Here is a 16473-nt window from a genome sequence, read left to right as displayed (position 1 = left end):
TATGGAGAGCCGTGAAGACCTAATGACCTAAACAGACATAGAAACACTTGTGTGTGGCAGACCGTTTATTTCAGCTTGGAGATAGGCAGCCAAATAGCTAAATAGTCTATTCGGTTCTATGCTTAAGTATAATAAGTTTGACCATATAATGAATTTGTAATAGAGACCTAATTCTAGTCTGGAGTTCTGTTGTTTAAAGGGGACTGAAATGACATTGTTCTTTTGTGGCATTCATCACAGAAATGGTTCATCTTGTAGCTCAATTCCTTATCACATTTTTGCCTTTTAAAAAGCAACCTACTGAACCAAATTCTCTGTGGCTACAATTCAGGAAGTTCTACAATCTCTATTAATGATTACAATCCACTTGGGTAACACATACAAAGAATCATCCATCCATGCCAAGAGAATCTGGCTCAATATATTTTTTAATGTAATTTTATTTTATTTTCCAAATTCTCTCCCTCTCACTGCCCCATCCCAAATCTACTGAAAAAGCAAGAAAAACAAAATTCATTACAAATATGTATAGTCAAGCAAAACAAATTCCCACATTTGGCTCAATACATTATTATTATTTTTTTTAGTGAGGCAATTGAGGTTAAGTGACTTGTCCAGGGTCACATAGCTAGTAAGTGTTAAGTGTCTGAGACCGGATTTGAACTCAGGTCCTCTTGACTCCAGGACCAGTGCTCTATCCACTGCGCCACCTAGCTACCCCTGGCTCAATACATTATTAACACTGTGCAAGGGCACCAGGCAGTAGGGGAAGCTCCACACAGTACCCATTTTTCCATGTTGTTATCAGGTAAACCATAGAAATTCTTTGGTTACACAAAGCACCATAGATTTAGTGGGAAAATTTTTTCTTTAATCTTTTTTTTCATAGAAGTATTTTATTATTTTCCAGTTACATGTAGAAATAGTTTTCAACATTTGTTTTTATAAGATTTCTAGTTTCAAATTTTTCCCTCCCTCCCCTCCCTCTCCCTTCCCTAAGACAGCAAGCAATCTGATATAAGTTATATGTGTACAATCACATTAAACATATTTCTGCATTAGTTGTGCTATGAAAAATGAATCAGAACAAAAAGGAAAAACCTCAAAAAAGAAAAACAAAAAAAATAGAAATAGTATGGTTCAATAGTATGGTTCCATAGTTCCCTTTTTCTGGATTTGGAGAGCATTTTCCATCATGAGTCCTTTGGAACTATCTTGGACCATTGTATTGCTGAGAAGACCCAAGTCTATCACAGATGATCAACACACAGTGTTGTTGATACTGTGTACAATGTTCTCCTGGTTCTGCTCATCTCACCCAGCTTCAGTTCATGTAAATTAGTAGGAAAATTTGTAAGTTTAACACCTTTCATTTATTTCTAAATATAAACTTTGGTAATTTGTTGGGTTTTTTAGTTCTAGATTTTTATTATCACCATTATTACAATTGACTATAGCAGTGCTCTGCAAGTCATCAGGACACTACATGACAGCTTGCCCTTTTATATAATTTTGTTATTTATTTAACATTATCTCCTATGCATTTAGCATTTGTTTACCATTCTAGCACAGAGGCAGCACCATAAAAGATGTAAACAGACACTGACCTAATAATGAGTGATATTTAAGGATTAGAACAATTCATGCTACAGTAGTTTAGGATTTTTGTTTAAAAGTATAAGATAAAATACACTAAAAATGGCTCAATGGTTCTCTTTCAGAGGCTGGGTCCACCAAACACACTTCATTTGCTTGTGAGAGATGTGAAAAAGGTCAGTCTATGTTTTATACTCCTTACTAATTTATGTTCCTTCACACAACAGTACAAAAAAAAAAGGATATTTTTCTTTTGTTTTGTATTTTGTTTTATTTTTCTGGCTGGGCAATGAGGGTTAAGTGACTTGCCCAGGGTCACACAGCTAGTAAGTGTGAAGTGTTTGAGGCCAGATTTGAACCCAGGTCATCCTGAATCCAGGGCCAGTGCTTTATCCACTGCGACACCTAGTTGCCCCAGATCTTTTTCTTTTAATAACAAACTCCAATCTCATAATTTAAGGCACAGAAGGGAAATAGCAACAGCAGCAACAGTAGGGTAGGAAGTCAATGTCCTAAGTATCTTTTTCACGTTAAAAAGAACTTACAGAAAACTACAAAGGACAAACAACATAGGGAAATGTTACTTGGCATCAGCACACACAATGAGTACTTGTGACTGGTTGACTGGTTGAAAGAATGAACTAAAATTTTTATTGATTGATTATATGGTTTTGTACAGTTACTACCTATTGGTACTAATGCCAGATTTAATTATCTGAAATTATTGAGTATCAGTGACCTGAATGTCTTCAATCATTCAACACTTCTTAGTTAGGAAATTCCTTCCTAAAGTTGCTGTTCATTTTTCATACATTCCACCCATTCACTTTCATTTTCTTATTCCTAACAAGGGCTGCAACATTTCACTGGCTACCCTGACAATGTGATTAGAAATAACCTTTATCCTGAGCTGATTGTCTTTAAATTCTTTGACATTATTCTCATTTTTCATTGATAGTTATTTTCATCCATTTATGCTTTATTTTTTCTCTTGGAGTTGTGCTCATTTCTTTATTTCTTTTCTATTACTCTGTCCTGGCATGCGCTCATGCAGCTAAAAGCTAGAGGATTTGGTCGGGTTAACACAGAGGTGATCACTGGATTAGAATGAAGTCCCTAGTAGAAAAACAACTAATTAAAAACTGCTATATATGTGTGTTTATATATATATATATATATATATATATATATATATATATATATATTTGGAGAGGCAATTGGGGTTAAATGACTTGCCAGGGTCACACAACTGGTAAGTGTTAAGTGTCTGAGGCTGGATTTGAACTCAGGTCTTCCTGACTCCAGGGCTGGTGCTTTATCCACTGCGCCACCTAGCTGCCCCAAAAACTGCTATCTATTTTACCTTAGTATTCTGGGTAAGAAAATAATTACAATCATACAATGAAGTCGTTATATCAACTGGATATAGTGAAAAAAGTTTACTGCATTTTGGAGCTAGAGGACTTGAGTTTTAATCCTGGATCTACTGTCCACTACCACTTTGATGTTATATAAGGCTATTTAATTCTCTAGTTCTTTAATTTAATTAGCCCCCATTTCCTCATTTGTAAAAGGAGGGAGTTGAACTACATTATCTCATAGGATTATAAACATAGGATTTTAAATGGATCTAATCCAGCTAGAACATAAACAGTTCAATCCTAAAAATATAACAATTCACATTATATAGATACTGAATAACTGTGAACAATAAATCCACCCTCAAAGAACCATACCATTTAAGAGATGTAAGGTACCTTATATGTTTTCTACTTTGGCACTTATTCATAAATGAGGAACCTGAGGGTCAAAGAGGTGGCATAATTTGCCCAGAGCTAACGATGTAGAGTGCATTAAAAATATTCATAAACTTATTCATGTTGTTCACATTTATAGAATGATTTAAGTTTACAAATCACTTTCCTCATTAAAAACCCTGTGCAGGTATTATTAATTACATATTATAGATGAAGAAACTTAGGCTCAGAGTGGTGACTTGCCCATGGTTACACAGTTCATATGTACTGTCAACAGGTATTAAATTTAAGTTTTCTAATTACAATTCCAGCATTTTTTCCCACTAGAGAACATTTATATCTCCTACTTCCAACATATACTCTCTGTGTTCATATTTTAAAGAAAGGATATTTGAATGGGTAAGTCTCTTCAACAATTTGACAAGCATTTCTTAAGTAGGCCCTATTCTAGGCTTTGAGGACATAGTCAACAATGAAAAAGTCCCTTCCCTCTAGGAATTTACATTCCTGCAAATTTTAGCCATAGAAAATTATTGAAAGGAAAACAAGATGACTTATTTAACATGGTATCATGGCAAATAACTAAAAAGAAACATGATCTTAGCAGTCAATAATTCTAACCCATACTTGGGTGAAAGAAAGTCGTCAACAAGCATTTATTAAGTGCTCACTTTGTGCCAGGCACTGTTATAAGCAGAAAGAAAGTTTAGTCTCAGGACACAAGTAGCTTCTGGGGAGGAGGAAATGAGATTACCTGGCTAAAAGTCAGGAGTGCAGCCTGGAGAGGAATGAAGACATGGGCGGCCTGGGTGGCCTCCTTAAAATGCAGGTTCTGAGAGGAACCAGCCAATCAGATGAAGGGTATTTGGGCAGAGTATACTTCCCATGTGTGAAGTCTAGGGGACCTTTCAGGGTGAAGAGTTTTCCAGAATATTGTAGAGAAAGTCGAGGAGGAGAGTCAAGAGTACAGCCTAGAAAGGAATGCATGCTAGGATATATTATCAGAATGACACAAATGTTTGCTACAGACAAATCTGTCAAAACTCATTTAGCATAGCAGAGTGAATAGTGACCATACTCCGATCTCTTCTGTTACCTGCAGGTGACTAATAAATCCATAATTCTTTCTCCTTATAACAGTTTAATCCATTTTTCTTTCAGTAGCAGGAAACCAGAAGTCAGCTCTGGTCTAGAAGTTAATAAGGTATTATTTGTCTCCATTTGCTAACTTTTACTCTGGAGCTGGTATCATTTTAGGGATGATGCATTGTGTCTGTGACTTGTGAGGCATTCCATACAGCTTATGCCTTGTTTTTTCTTCACATACACATACAAATAAAATTTCTTATCTTACAGGGAAACCTCCCACCAGACTATCACATTAGCCTGATAGATATAGGTCTTGTACTAGAATACCTCATGGGTGGGGCCTACCGCTGCAACTACACTCGGAAGAGTTTTCGGACCCTGTACAACAACTTGTTTGGACCAAAGAGGGTAGGAATAATTTAATGTTGCTATAGTCAGTGCTCATGAGACTCAAAATTTGTTCACTAATATGTTGTCTAAAATTATTTGCTACTACTGTATTTTATAAATTAATTGATTGCTATTTATTGCTATTATACCAGTTTTGGTAGGAAGCATTTATTATTAATTAATATTAGATATCAGTATTGACCATGTGTTTCCCTAACTTCCCATGGTCTCCAGCCTTCAGACCTATAGTGTCCTAACAGGAAGAGAAAGGCCAGAGAGAGGGGCAAGAGAGGGCAAAAACCTTAGTGTCCTCAAGGGTTTTATCCTCTTTAGAGAGAAGCGGGTCATTATATATTGATCTAAGCTAATTGGTTAGCTTCATTCAGTTCCATTGATTGACATGAATTGAGGGTGGTCTAAATTAAAATTAACTCTACAGATGACCTCAGGGAAGAGTATGCAAAGTGTCCAGTATCTAGGTGTGGTTCTTCACTGAGCAAGACAAAAATCTATCTCCATTTCTTTTGGTTCCTTGGGCTTGTCCTAGACCAGAGCTGAACTTTCTGAAGTGGGGGAGGGAAAGGACTGAAACTGATCTCTGAGTCTCTCCCAGAAATCTATTACTAATAACTATTTTCTCACACTAATATTAATTTTGGGGGGTGGGGCAATGGGGGTTAAGTGACTCACCCAGAGTCACACAGCTAGTAAGTGTCTGAGGCTGGATTTGAACTCAGGTCCTCCTGAATTCAGGGCCTGTGCTTTATCCACTGCACCACCTAGCTGCCCCCACTAATATTAATTTTAACTCTCATTCTTGTTGAGTCACAAGGTATCCAAGTGGGCCAAGTAGACAGTTATAGCCCATACCAAATTCCATTTTGCTGCCACAATGTTGATAATCACCTGTATAAATTCATTAAGTCATTGAGCCATGACTTCTCTTTGCTTAAGTTTTGTCTATAAACCAGTGATAATGTTTTATACTGATGGACTATGAGATTAATGAGAAACCTATTAAGTATATGTACCATGTCATCCAAGTTTTTTGGGTTACTTCTATGGCATATTTTAACTCACAAAGGGGAATCTATTTGACTTGGAAGGAACAAGGAGGGGAGGTTCTGGAGTAGTAAAAGAAAAATATAGTCAGGCAACACGATGACACTTCTACCTCAGGACAGGCAAATGCTGCAGTCAAGGTACTCTGAGACTATGTGTGAGGGCCATAGATTTTATAGTGAGGGAATAAGTTATGAACCGAAACTGATTGGTTTCCCCACTCTTTTTCATAGGTAGAGAAATTGTGGGGGATAGTCAAGGCATTCCCATATGTATAGGAATGGGGCACAGAAGATTCCATCATGGAATGTTACAGCAAAGGATAGGAAGAGAGGGTATGAAATATAGGAGGAGAGGGCAGAGCCAAATCAGAGACATCCTGCCCCAAGAGGTTTTTTAGACTAGGATAGTGTAAGAAATGCATCAGGCATTTAAGAGCCCTATGTGTACATTCATTGGTTCCTTATTAGAAAGAAGCATCAATGTTATTAGCACCAAAAGGATAGACATACTGTTATAGAGTATAACTCTCTTACACAGACATGTCCATCAATATCTATGAGGTTAATATCAGTGACATCTCTATTTCCACCTGCATTTGAGGCCTTCTTGCATTCTTATAGGACTTTCACTTGATGTAGGAAGGAAAAAAAGGATTAAAAGAAAAACCTAAGACCCAAGCTCTAATTCAGATATGAGCTCTAAGAGGGATTCAGACCCCAGTGAATGGATAACTTACAAGTCAGGATGCTAAGTTCTCTTACCCATAGTAATTGGTACACATAATGGGAATAGAGGGAGCTAGGCCATGAAGGCCTAAGACTATAACAATGATACATTGACAGGCTATGGAAACTCAAACTAGGAATAAATGATAAATGAAGATGTTTTGAAACTAAGCATGGGAATCAGAAAAAGACACATGCAGCAAAGGCCAAATTTGTCCCCAGATTCACCTTATGACTGTAAACCCCAAAAACACCCTTCCATGGAAAAAGGTACCTGTCTCGGGGGTTGGTTTAGGACCCCTGGAACTCCAAATTAAGATAGGCCCTCCCCTACTTCCCTAAGGTGGAGATTATTATAATGAGACTGATAATCAATTTATCCATACTATAAATACAACTGTCTTTTCTTTCTCTAGTCAAGAGATACCTTTCTACTTTTCTGGTTCTCTCCCTGTGATCACTCACAGTATTGCAATAAAACTTGGGAAACTGAGTCACTGGGTCTTGTAATTCTTTTGGGATGACTCATGATCAATTTGACCCCAAATTCCAGCCGACATCACAGTGATATATTGAGATTAAAGCATTTCTCTTTTCCTTTGATGTTTCAAGAAAATATCAATGAAAGGAAGCATTTATTAAATTACAATATCTAATCAATCTGAGCTAGTCTGTCATGCAAAAGTCAACACATTAAGCATATGAAAAGAAAATTAGGAGAAAATTCTAATCACAACTAATTTACTTTTTGTTTCTTTTAATGCAGCCTAAGGCTCTTAAACTTCTAGGGATGGAGGTAAGTTGGATTTTCCAAGATTAAAGGGTTAATTAAAATACTACTGTCCAATATTTTAATGCTTTTGCTTTCATATTCAATGATAAATTTTGTCTGCTAACATGTATGTATGACTATTGTTGCACTACTCTTCAGTCAGTTTAATTACCATTTAAAAAACTCATTAAATGATCTACTTACTAAATTTTTTTAGTCAGGTGGTATTACTGAATTATACCAAAAGAGCAGAAATAGAACATTGCTATTTACAATATATTATAATAGCAGCAAATGAAAGTGCAGAACAGATCACACCAATTCAAATACCCAAAATGTATTTTGACTGTGTAAGAATGTCATTTAACACAAAGGATTGTGCTAAATTCTGAAGGTAAATGTTTGGGCCTTAATTGAAATGAAACTATATTTACTAAATAAAATGACTAAAACACTTCACTAATAGCAATGTGGTTTATACCAAAGTTTCTTAAGCCGTGGGTCACAACCCCATGCTGTGTGACTGAATGTGGGGGGTTGCAAGAAATCTGGCAACAGTAAAAGGTTATGTATACCTATTTAATATACCTACATACCCAGGGTTGCACAGAAATTTCTCAGGCAAAAAGGGGACATGAGTGGGAAAAGTTCAAGAAGCCCTGGTTTGCATTGTTACTGCCAAAATTTGTGAGCATTATGTTCCCAACCAACCAACCCAAAAAAAAAAAAAGGTGGCTAATTCTTTAAATTCATGTACTTCTTCAATCACTAAAAGAGTGAAAATTAGAAATTGGAAGTGAAGGAAAGTTCTGAAGGGGTAATTGAGAAACAAAACAGATTATCAATTCAGAATAAGGATATGCTGTTAAATATTTAAGAACCAAATTTTGGGGAGGTGGGGGGTGGGGGTAGGGACCACACACTTTAAAATTTATCTGCATCATTAACATTTCCCTATCACTTATTCTTAAGCTGAGGTAATCAACAAAAAAATAAAAAATAAATCAAACCCTGATTTGTAGCACTTGCCAGTTTCCAAGGTATAACTAACTCACTATGAAAATTTAGCAACTGATTCTCCTGAACTTGCTGGGAGCTATCTCCAGCACACCCTGGATTCAGAGCCTACAGGCTTGAAATTCATGATCACTAGAATGCTTCTATACTAATATTTGCCTTTGTTTAACATATTTAAAAACAAAACATTATTAAACAAAGTAATAATGCAAACAAGACTGAGAGAGAGGAAGAAGATGGGTCAGCAAGTATTATTATTAAATGTCTCTTAAATGCCAGGAATGGCAGCTAGGTGGCCCAGTGATTACACTAGGCTTGTAATCAAGAAGACATCTTCCTGAGTTCAAATCCAGCCTCAGATACTTCCTAGCTGTGTGACCCTGAGCAAGTCACTTAACCCTGTTTGCCTCAGTTCCTCGTCTATAAAATGATCTAGAGAAGGAAAAGGCAAATCCCTACAGTATCTTTGCCAAAAAAACAAAACAAACAAAAAAAAAAAACACCAAATGGAAGAGTTGGACATGACTGAAACAACTCAACAGCATGTGCCAGGAGCTGTGCTTAGGTGCTTGAAATGAAAGTACAGTGAATGAAACAGTATCTTTCTTCAATAGAGTTTACAATCTAACAAAGAAGACAACAAAATCTACAAGTATAAACAGAATAAACATAAAGACAGTAAAACAAATACAAAGTATTTAAAAGCCTGGTAGTTTGGAAGGGGAGGCACTAGCAATTGAGAGATCAGGAAAGGCTTCATGTAAAAGCTAAGTGACTGGGTTGAGTCTTGGAAGAAGAAAGGGATTCTATGAGGTAGCAGTGAAGAGGGAAAGGATTCCAAGTATGAGACACCACCAGTGTGAAGACACAGAGATATGATTTGGATTGTGAAGAATAGAAAAGAAGCCAATTTGCCAGATGAAAAAATGCAGAAATAAGAATAATGTACAATAAGGCTATAAAAATAGGGTGGGGCTAGGTTATGGAGGGATTTTAAAAACTAAATAAAAGGGTTTATCTTTTATCCCAGAGGCAATAGGAAGGGAACCACTGAAGCTGATGGAGTTAGAAAGTGACAAGGTTCATGTCTGTGCTAAAGGAAAATCTCTTTGTGAACATGAATCTGCTGTTACCCAAGGTCCAATGGGCATCCCTGTTTCCCATAAGGCACTAATTCTATCTTGAGTGGAACCAGGTTCAGTCTTGACAGTCTGAACTCTAAATGAAGGGGTCAGGTGCTTTACCTCCCCCCTCACACTTTCTGGTTTATGTTTTCACTCCCCAGACATTTTCAGACCAGGCCTCCTATATGCTATCTATCCTCTCAAACCAGAACCTGGATTCTGTCCCTGGAACTCTGGACTCATTAATAGAATTCTGTTTCATCGTGAACAGAACCAGGTCTTCACTATGCAACCATATTCCAATTCTAGCTCCTTTATGGATTATGTTCCCCTAATAGAATGGAAGTTCCTTGAGGACAGGGACTATCTTACCTGCTTTCATTTATGTCCCATATGTGCCTGATACATAGTATTATTTTTATTTATTCATCAGTCCATCTATTTAAACATCCATAGATTCATTCATTCATTCATCCCCTAGAGTCCCAGGGAAAATCTTTTAAATAAACCTTAGGCATGGAGTATATCTAGAATCTTTCCAAAAGGTTAACAGGATCGTTAGTTGAAAAGTGACTAAGTTACAAAGTAAATAGCATAGGACAGATATTTATTTCTTCTACCACAAGAGAAACTGTTAAAAAAACAAAAAACTCATAAGTATACATGAACATATTTAAAATATAAACTGTAGTCCATCACCCTATTGTACTCTCTCTGTGGATAGGAAAGAATCATGGGAGACTTATAAAAGTGCTGAATAGATTTCACTTCCCTATCAGTTTGCACTGCCTGAACAGCAACTTGAGATCTAGAACATCTGGGCAGGAAGGACACATCTTTCTTAGGACTTCTCAGCTGTTGGAAGATCCTTGTGATGATTATATCCTCTTCCTCCAAGCAGCTGGGGCATTGCAGAAATCACTTCCTGCTGGACAGTGTGGCATACTCCCCATAATAATGTATTTGACACAGAGGAGATCATTTTTTTTAACAACCTCCTTCTCTATATGAAAAATTATTTTAATAGTGTAGCGAGTAAAATTATATGTGGTTGCCTTATTTCTGTCCCAAGTTTGGGGAAAATTAGCTGGGGTTTCTAATATATTGCTATTTATAAATTAGAAGCTTTAGCACCAGTTTGGGGGCATTAAGCATTTATTAAAGTATATTAGATATTAGTAAAGAGAGATAGCACATGGCTCAGAAAGTTAGAAAAGCCTATCTAGGATAGAAGAGGAGAGAGAAAAAGGTGCTGCCACCTACAAGTCTCAGGCCAAAAAGGAAGTCCCTATGCCTCTGTAAGCAGAAGCTTCCTATGGGTCTGGATGAGAGGCGGTCCCCACACAGTACTCCAAGCTAATTGGCCAGCATCACCCAAATCCATTGTTTCACTGGACTTGAGGGAGGTCCATGAGTAGAATGTGCTAAGGTCAGAGTTCAGAGAACACACCCCGCTGCGGGCCAGGCCTTCAGGTAGGTGTGGTTCAAATCAAGTTAACTCCAAGTGAGTCAATCAGCAAAGTCAATCCAATAAATTTTAATATAATCCCCTCAGGAGTGTGGGCCTCTGGGCATCCCAAAACCCATTATTTTCTCACAATAGTAATCATGAAATGAAACAAATAATAATGGCCAAGAATTAAGACTGACCCTTAAAATGAATTTTGTATATGTAATTTTTCTAGTAAAGATAAAAATAATGAAAAAGTAATAGAATAATATTATTTAATCACATTAATGCATTTTTTTGAAAAAGGGAAAGAGCTTATAACCACATATTGGTCTGTTACAGTATTGAATAATAATAACATAATGGTTTCTCTTTTCAAACCTTAAAATCTGCAGATTTGCTAATGACTTTATCCACACTAATCTTCATTGTATATTCATGTTCAATAGGCAGTATAGCCAGATTTATTGATCTAGCTTTGCTTAGATTTGATCAAAGAACATTTGTTATTCATTTTAATTTTAAAAAGTTTCTTTCACATAAAGCAACAGATATCCAAATAAGGAGGACAAGTATTAAAATAAGATTTAAGTGTAACCTGGGCCTCAAAGTCCATTTGCATGGGACTCTCCTTTTGGGGGGAAATGGATTACTTAATGCTCCATGCCTGTGAGGGAGCTGGTGAGAGCTTGGGAGAAAAGAGAACTTGGTCTTCTGTTTCAATCTTCAGGAAAGAAAACTTGTAGTTCCAGATTCTTTTCAGATACCTGAAGGGACAGAAAGACTCTGAGGAAAAAGCTGAAGTATAGAGGAGTCAATGCCTTAATCATCATATCCCTAGCCACAGTTTATAGAAACTTGAGTGAATTTACCCCAGAGTAAGAATCTGGAACTAAATGTCTTCTTTCTTGAACCTGGAAACCAGAAGACCAAGATGTCTCTTCTCCCAAGCCCTCACCAACCCTATGCCTCTTTGCAGTCATGGAGCATTGAGAGTCCCATATAAATGTGCTTTGTTGGCTTACACATGTTTGAGAGAGATTCACAAAAATCAAATTTGACAAGTTTATTTTAATAAAATTGAAATGTCTATGATAGGTACAATTTAGGCAACTATTAAGTAATATCCCTCATGTAATGTTTTAATTTCTTGATTTATTCATTCTAAAACAATGTAAAAAAAAGAATAAAATTTCATAGTTAAAGGTATTATTTGAATTCAGTAAAATGTTATGTTTGAACTAAAATTTTCACTTGGAAAAACAATCACACCTCACATCCTACACTTTCAGTGTTTTAAATTTTAAACATAAATAAAACTCAAAGCATCATAGGATGACAGCATTGAAATAATTCAAGCTCTATTTCTTCCTTACAATCATCATCTATTTTTGTTTATTTTGAATCTATTGTTTAAACCCAGGGATATGTAGTACCATAAGGGTTGGAAACATGAACTGTGAGCTCAGGTGATTCTGAATCAATTTGATCTTACTCTCCAAGACTGTAGCTGAGTCTGCATGTGTTAGGGGCCACTGTGGTCACATAACAATTGTGTTAAACTTATCTGACAAAAGATTTTTCAAGTTGTCAGCACATAGTAACAAAAAGGGAAAAAAGCCAGACCAACTTTTAGTTGGTTTTATTCTTGTAAATTCCCTATCAATAATGCATCCCTTCATTGCTGCTCCCACTACCCATAGTATACCAGAGCTGATGGGTAAGTGGGGACTCCCAGGCTCCTGAACTCCTGAGGTAGCCAGTGAAGTTGGAAACTTTCATCTCTCATGGTTGCTATTCAATGACTTAAAAGCACAGAAAGAAACACAAAGAAGAGGCTGCCAGAATTTAAATGATCATCTCAGGTTCACCTAGACAAGCACGTGTTCTTACTGCCATGTGTGTAGCTCTCCTAGCTGTTTCTAGGGATGAGAAGGGAGAAGAATTCCCTTTAACAAGCAGTCCAAGGGAGTGCTGGCACTGGCTGTGTTTCAACAAAGAGACTGCCTCAAAAGAGAGCCTGGAAACAATTTCTCCTAGTTTCTAATAGCTCACAGAGTAGATGCCTCAACTGGAAATTCTCTATGACATAGAAAATGTCATATGAACATAGAGAATTTGTCCAACCAAGGGCCAGAGTGTAAGTGGTTGAGTCCAGGGAAAAGAAGCATTCAGGGCATGCGCCATAAGATGGCTTCTGCCACACTACTTAAAAACAACTTTCAACCATTCTTGAAATCACTTAACACTAATTTGTATACAATTAATGTGTTAATTAGTGAATACACATTTACATAGTGCCCACTATTTGTCAGGCATTATGCTAAGTGCTAGACAAATATTATCTCATCTGATCCTCACAACAACCCTGGGGGGCAGGTGCTCTTATTATCCCCATTTTCAGTTGAGGAAAATGAGGCAAACAGAACCTAAGTGACTCACTCAAGGTCACATAGACAGTAAGCATTTGAGGCTGGATTTGAACTCAGGTCTTTCTGACTCTACGATTTGTGCTCTATCCACTGTACCACCTAGCTGACTATTTATAAATATTTCTGTTATAAGTTAGGTCTAAGAAGAACTTCTACTTGAAAATACATTGTTGGCAACCGGTTCATTTTACAGCCTACACGTAAACATAAAAGTGCCTGAAAGAAATACGGTCTAGGTTGATTTCAGCTGTAATTGTCAATATAATAGCGATATCAGTGATACAATATTTCACCAATATTTATATAATTATAACAACATATATGTACACGTATGTACACATATACATATATGTGTGTATATACGCAGGCATAATATCTCTATCTCTCTATATAGATACAGATAGATAAACAGACTGTTTAACTGGGAGGAAGAGAGTCTAGGCAAGAGACTACAGAGGCAGAGCCACTAAGACCCTTAAGAATCAACCCTGGGAGCATTCTAATCTTCCAATCATGCTCCATCTTCAGTGTAGCTCCTCCTATCCATCATAGCTATAACGTCTGCCATCACTAGATGGAATTCTCTCGATCCCTAACACTTAACCACTAGCTGCCTAACCCTAAACGTACTCTTCCTCAACCCCCACCTTCTATTCTCTCATCTTATCCTCTTCAATCCTGCTTTTCCCATGTTCCACTGGAACTCTGTCCTCCCCTACCTTCCATTGTACTCCGTGGCATCCAAAGTCTTCTTCCTTCTCATGTACCTTTCATCTCCAGGTATTCAGAAAGCCCAGGTGACTGTCAATGCCTCTCACCCTCTCCAACAATGATTACATGTTCTTTTGTATCTACTGTCACATTGATCCTAAAGTGGAAGTTGCAGTAATAATGCTTCCCAGTGTCACTTCCAGAATCTTTCTAGGTACCACCACTCAGCAAATTCTCTTTTGAAGTTTACTTTATTAAATATATATTAGCCAACACAGATAGTCATGGTTATTGTCTACCAGCTGTAGGTCATTCATTCTCCCTCCTTTCTCAAAGAATTCAGTATCTGGCTTACTGACTTAGTGGACTTCAACATACACATTGATGATAAACATTTCAAAAATCCTAACCTCCTTCTTTCCATAATCTCCTCAAACTCCATCTAGAATTCCACCTTACCTTAGTCAAATACATGATATGATCAGTGAAATTTCAAACTGAATATCCTATAGAGGCCTGAAAAAGAATGTGGTTGGAAAACTGATTCATCATTTTTCCATCAAACCTTTTCCAAAAATTCTTTATTTTTGTTGAAGGCATAACCTCCTTCCACTCTCCCCAGTTCATAACATAAACATTATCTTGGACTCCTAATTCTCCTCACCCTACCTATCCAAGCAGTTGCCAAATCTTACTGTTTCTACCTGCACAACTTCTCTCCATCCAACTTCTTCCCTCCCCTCTAGCTAGTTCAGATCCTCATCATCTCATAATTCACACTTAATTATTGCACACATCAAATTATTCCCCACATCAAATCTCTCATCAGTCCAGTCCAACCTACACACAGCTGGCATATGTGTTTGTGTATGTATGTATATGTGTCATCTGCATAGAGATGATAATTAAACCCATGGGGGCGTAAAGTCACCAAGTAGAGAATAAATAATGCTACTGATAGTGATGACAGCTAACTAGAATGAAAGAGGAAAACAGATCAAAGATACAGAGGGTTTGAAGACGTGGAACTGGGGAGATAAAATAAGAGAAATTATAGTGGATAGTCCCTATTTCCCAGTAAGTTGGAAGCAAGAGGATATGCTGAAGGAAATGGAAAGGAGTCTGGCATTATGGGTTTTAAAAGAGAAGATCTGGAATAGCTATTGAGGAGGTTGGGATATACGAAGACCAAAAGGAAGAAATAAAGGATGAAGAATAAAAGGATTGCCACAGTATTAAGGAACCAGCATAATATTACATAACATATGTAATCCTTGGCCAAGAACTGAAGCTCCAATTTTGAGGGCTTCTCACTAAAATCTCTGTAGCTCATGTCCCTACAAAGGGTTCTCTTGGGGACGTTAAAATTTAGCTCATGACAAACATGGTTAGTATATAAAATTTTAAAAACAGCATCTCTTTTCCATAATGTCTGATGTAAGTGTAATTGGTTTGTTCTCATAATAAACAATTATTATACATATCCTTTTTTTTTACAAACAAAAAAAGTCCCCAAACATGCAAAATTTAAATTTAAAATTTACCTCAGAGCTCTTTTATTCATCCAGTAGAAAGTTTCCATTGTTCCCTAGTGGTTCACAATCCCATCTCAGTATATATGAGTAAGCACCATATGTTGAAAATTTGACTCTCAATGAGAAATTTGCTTTTTTTCCCCTCAGGATGATGAGCCACCTACCAAAGGGAAAAAGAAGAAGAAGAAGAAAAAGGAAGAAGAAATAGACATTGATGTGGATGACCCTGCAGTCAGCCGTTTCCAATACCCTTTCCATGAACTAATGGTGTGGGCTGTACTGATGAAGCGGCAAAAGATGGCAATATTCTTGTGGCAGCGAGGGGAAGAGTCCATGGCCAAGGCCCTAGTGGCATGTAAACTCTATAAATCCATGGCCCATGAATCATCAGAGAGTGAGCTGGTTGATGATATTTCTCAAGATTTGGATAACAATTCCAAGTTAGTGACAAAATGAGATGTTATATAAAAAACACTTTTCAAAGGTTAAATCTGCTATATAAATGTCAGCTGAGGGGCAGCTAGGTGGCCAGGGCAGCTAGTTGGCATAGTGTATAAAGCATCGGCCCTGGATTCAGGAGGACCAGAGATCAAATCCAGCTTCAGACACTTGACACTTAGTAGCTGTGTGACCCTGGGCTAGTCATTTAACCCTCACAGACCTGCAAAATAAATAAATAAATGAACAAACAAATGAATGAATGAATGAGCAAATAAGGAAATAAATGAATGAATAAATAGATAGATAAATAAATGTCAGCTGATCTAAACTACTTATAATGATCACTGTATTAAGATCTGGAAGAGACCT

The 16473-nt window shown here is 37.0% G+C and overlaps 1 protein-coding gene across 1 annotated transcript in view; it reads left to right on the top strand.

Moving 5' to 3' along the window:
- The window catches only part of TRPM1 (transient receptor potential cation channel subfamily M member 1), a 104258-nt gene that overhangs the window by 49278 nt on the left and 38507 nt on the right, over positions 1-16473 (top strand). Inside the window, 4 exon segments of the mRNA XM_043982734.1 lie at positions 1722-1772; positions 4710-4850; positions 7389-7418; positions 15811-16103. Coding sequence (XP_043838669.1) covers positions 1722-1772; positions 4710-4850; positions 7389-7418; positions 15811-16103 — 515 coding nt within the window.

Source organism: Dromiciops gliroides, chromosome 2, assembly GCF_019393635.1.
Source record: "Dromiciops gliroides isolate mDroGli1 chromosome 2, mDroGli1.pri, whole genome shotgun sequence".
NCBI lineage: Eukaryota > Metazoa > Chordata > Mammalia > Microbiotheria > Microbiotheriidae > Dromiciops > Dromiciops gliroides.
The sequence above is the reverse complement of the archived record's forward strand: the minus strand, read 5'-3'. Positions and strand labels throughout refer to the sequence as shown.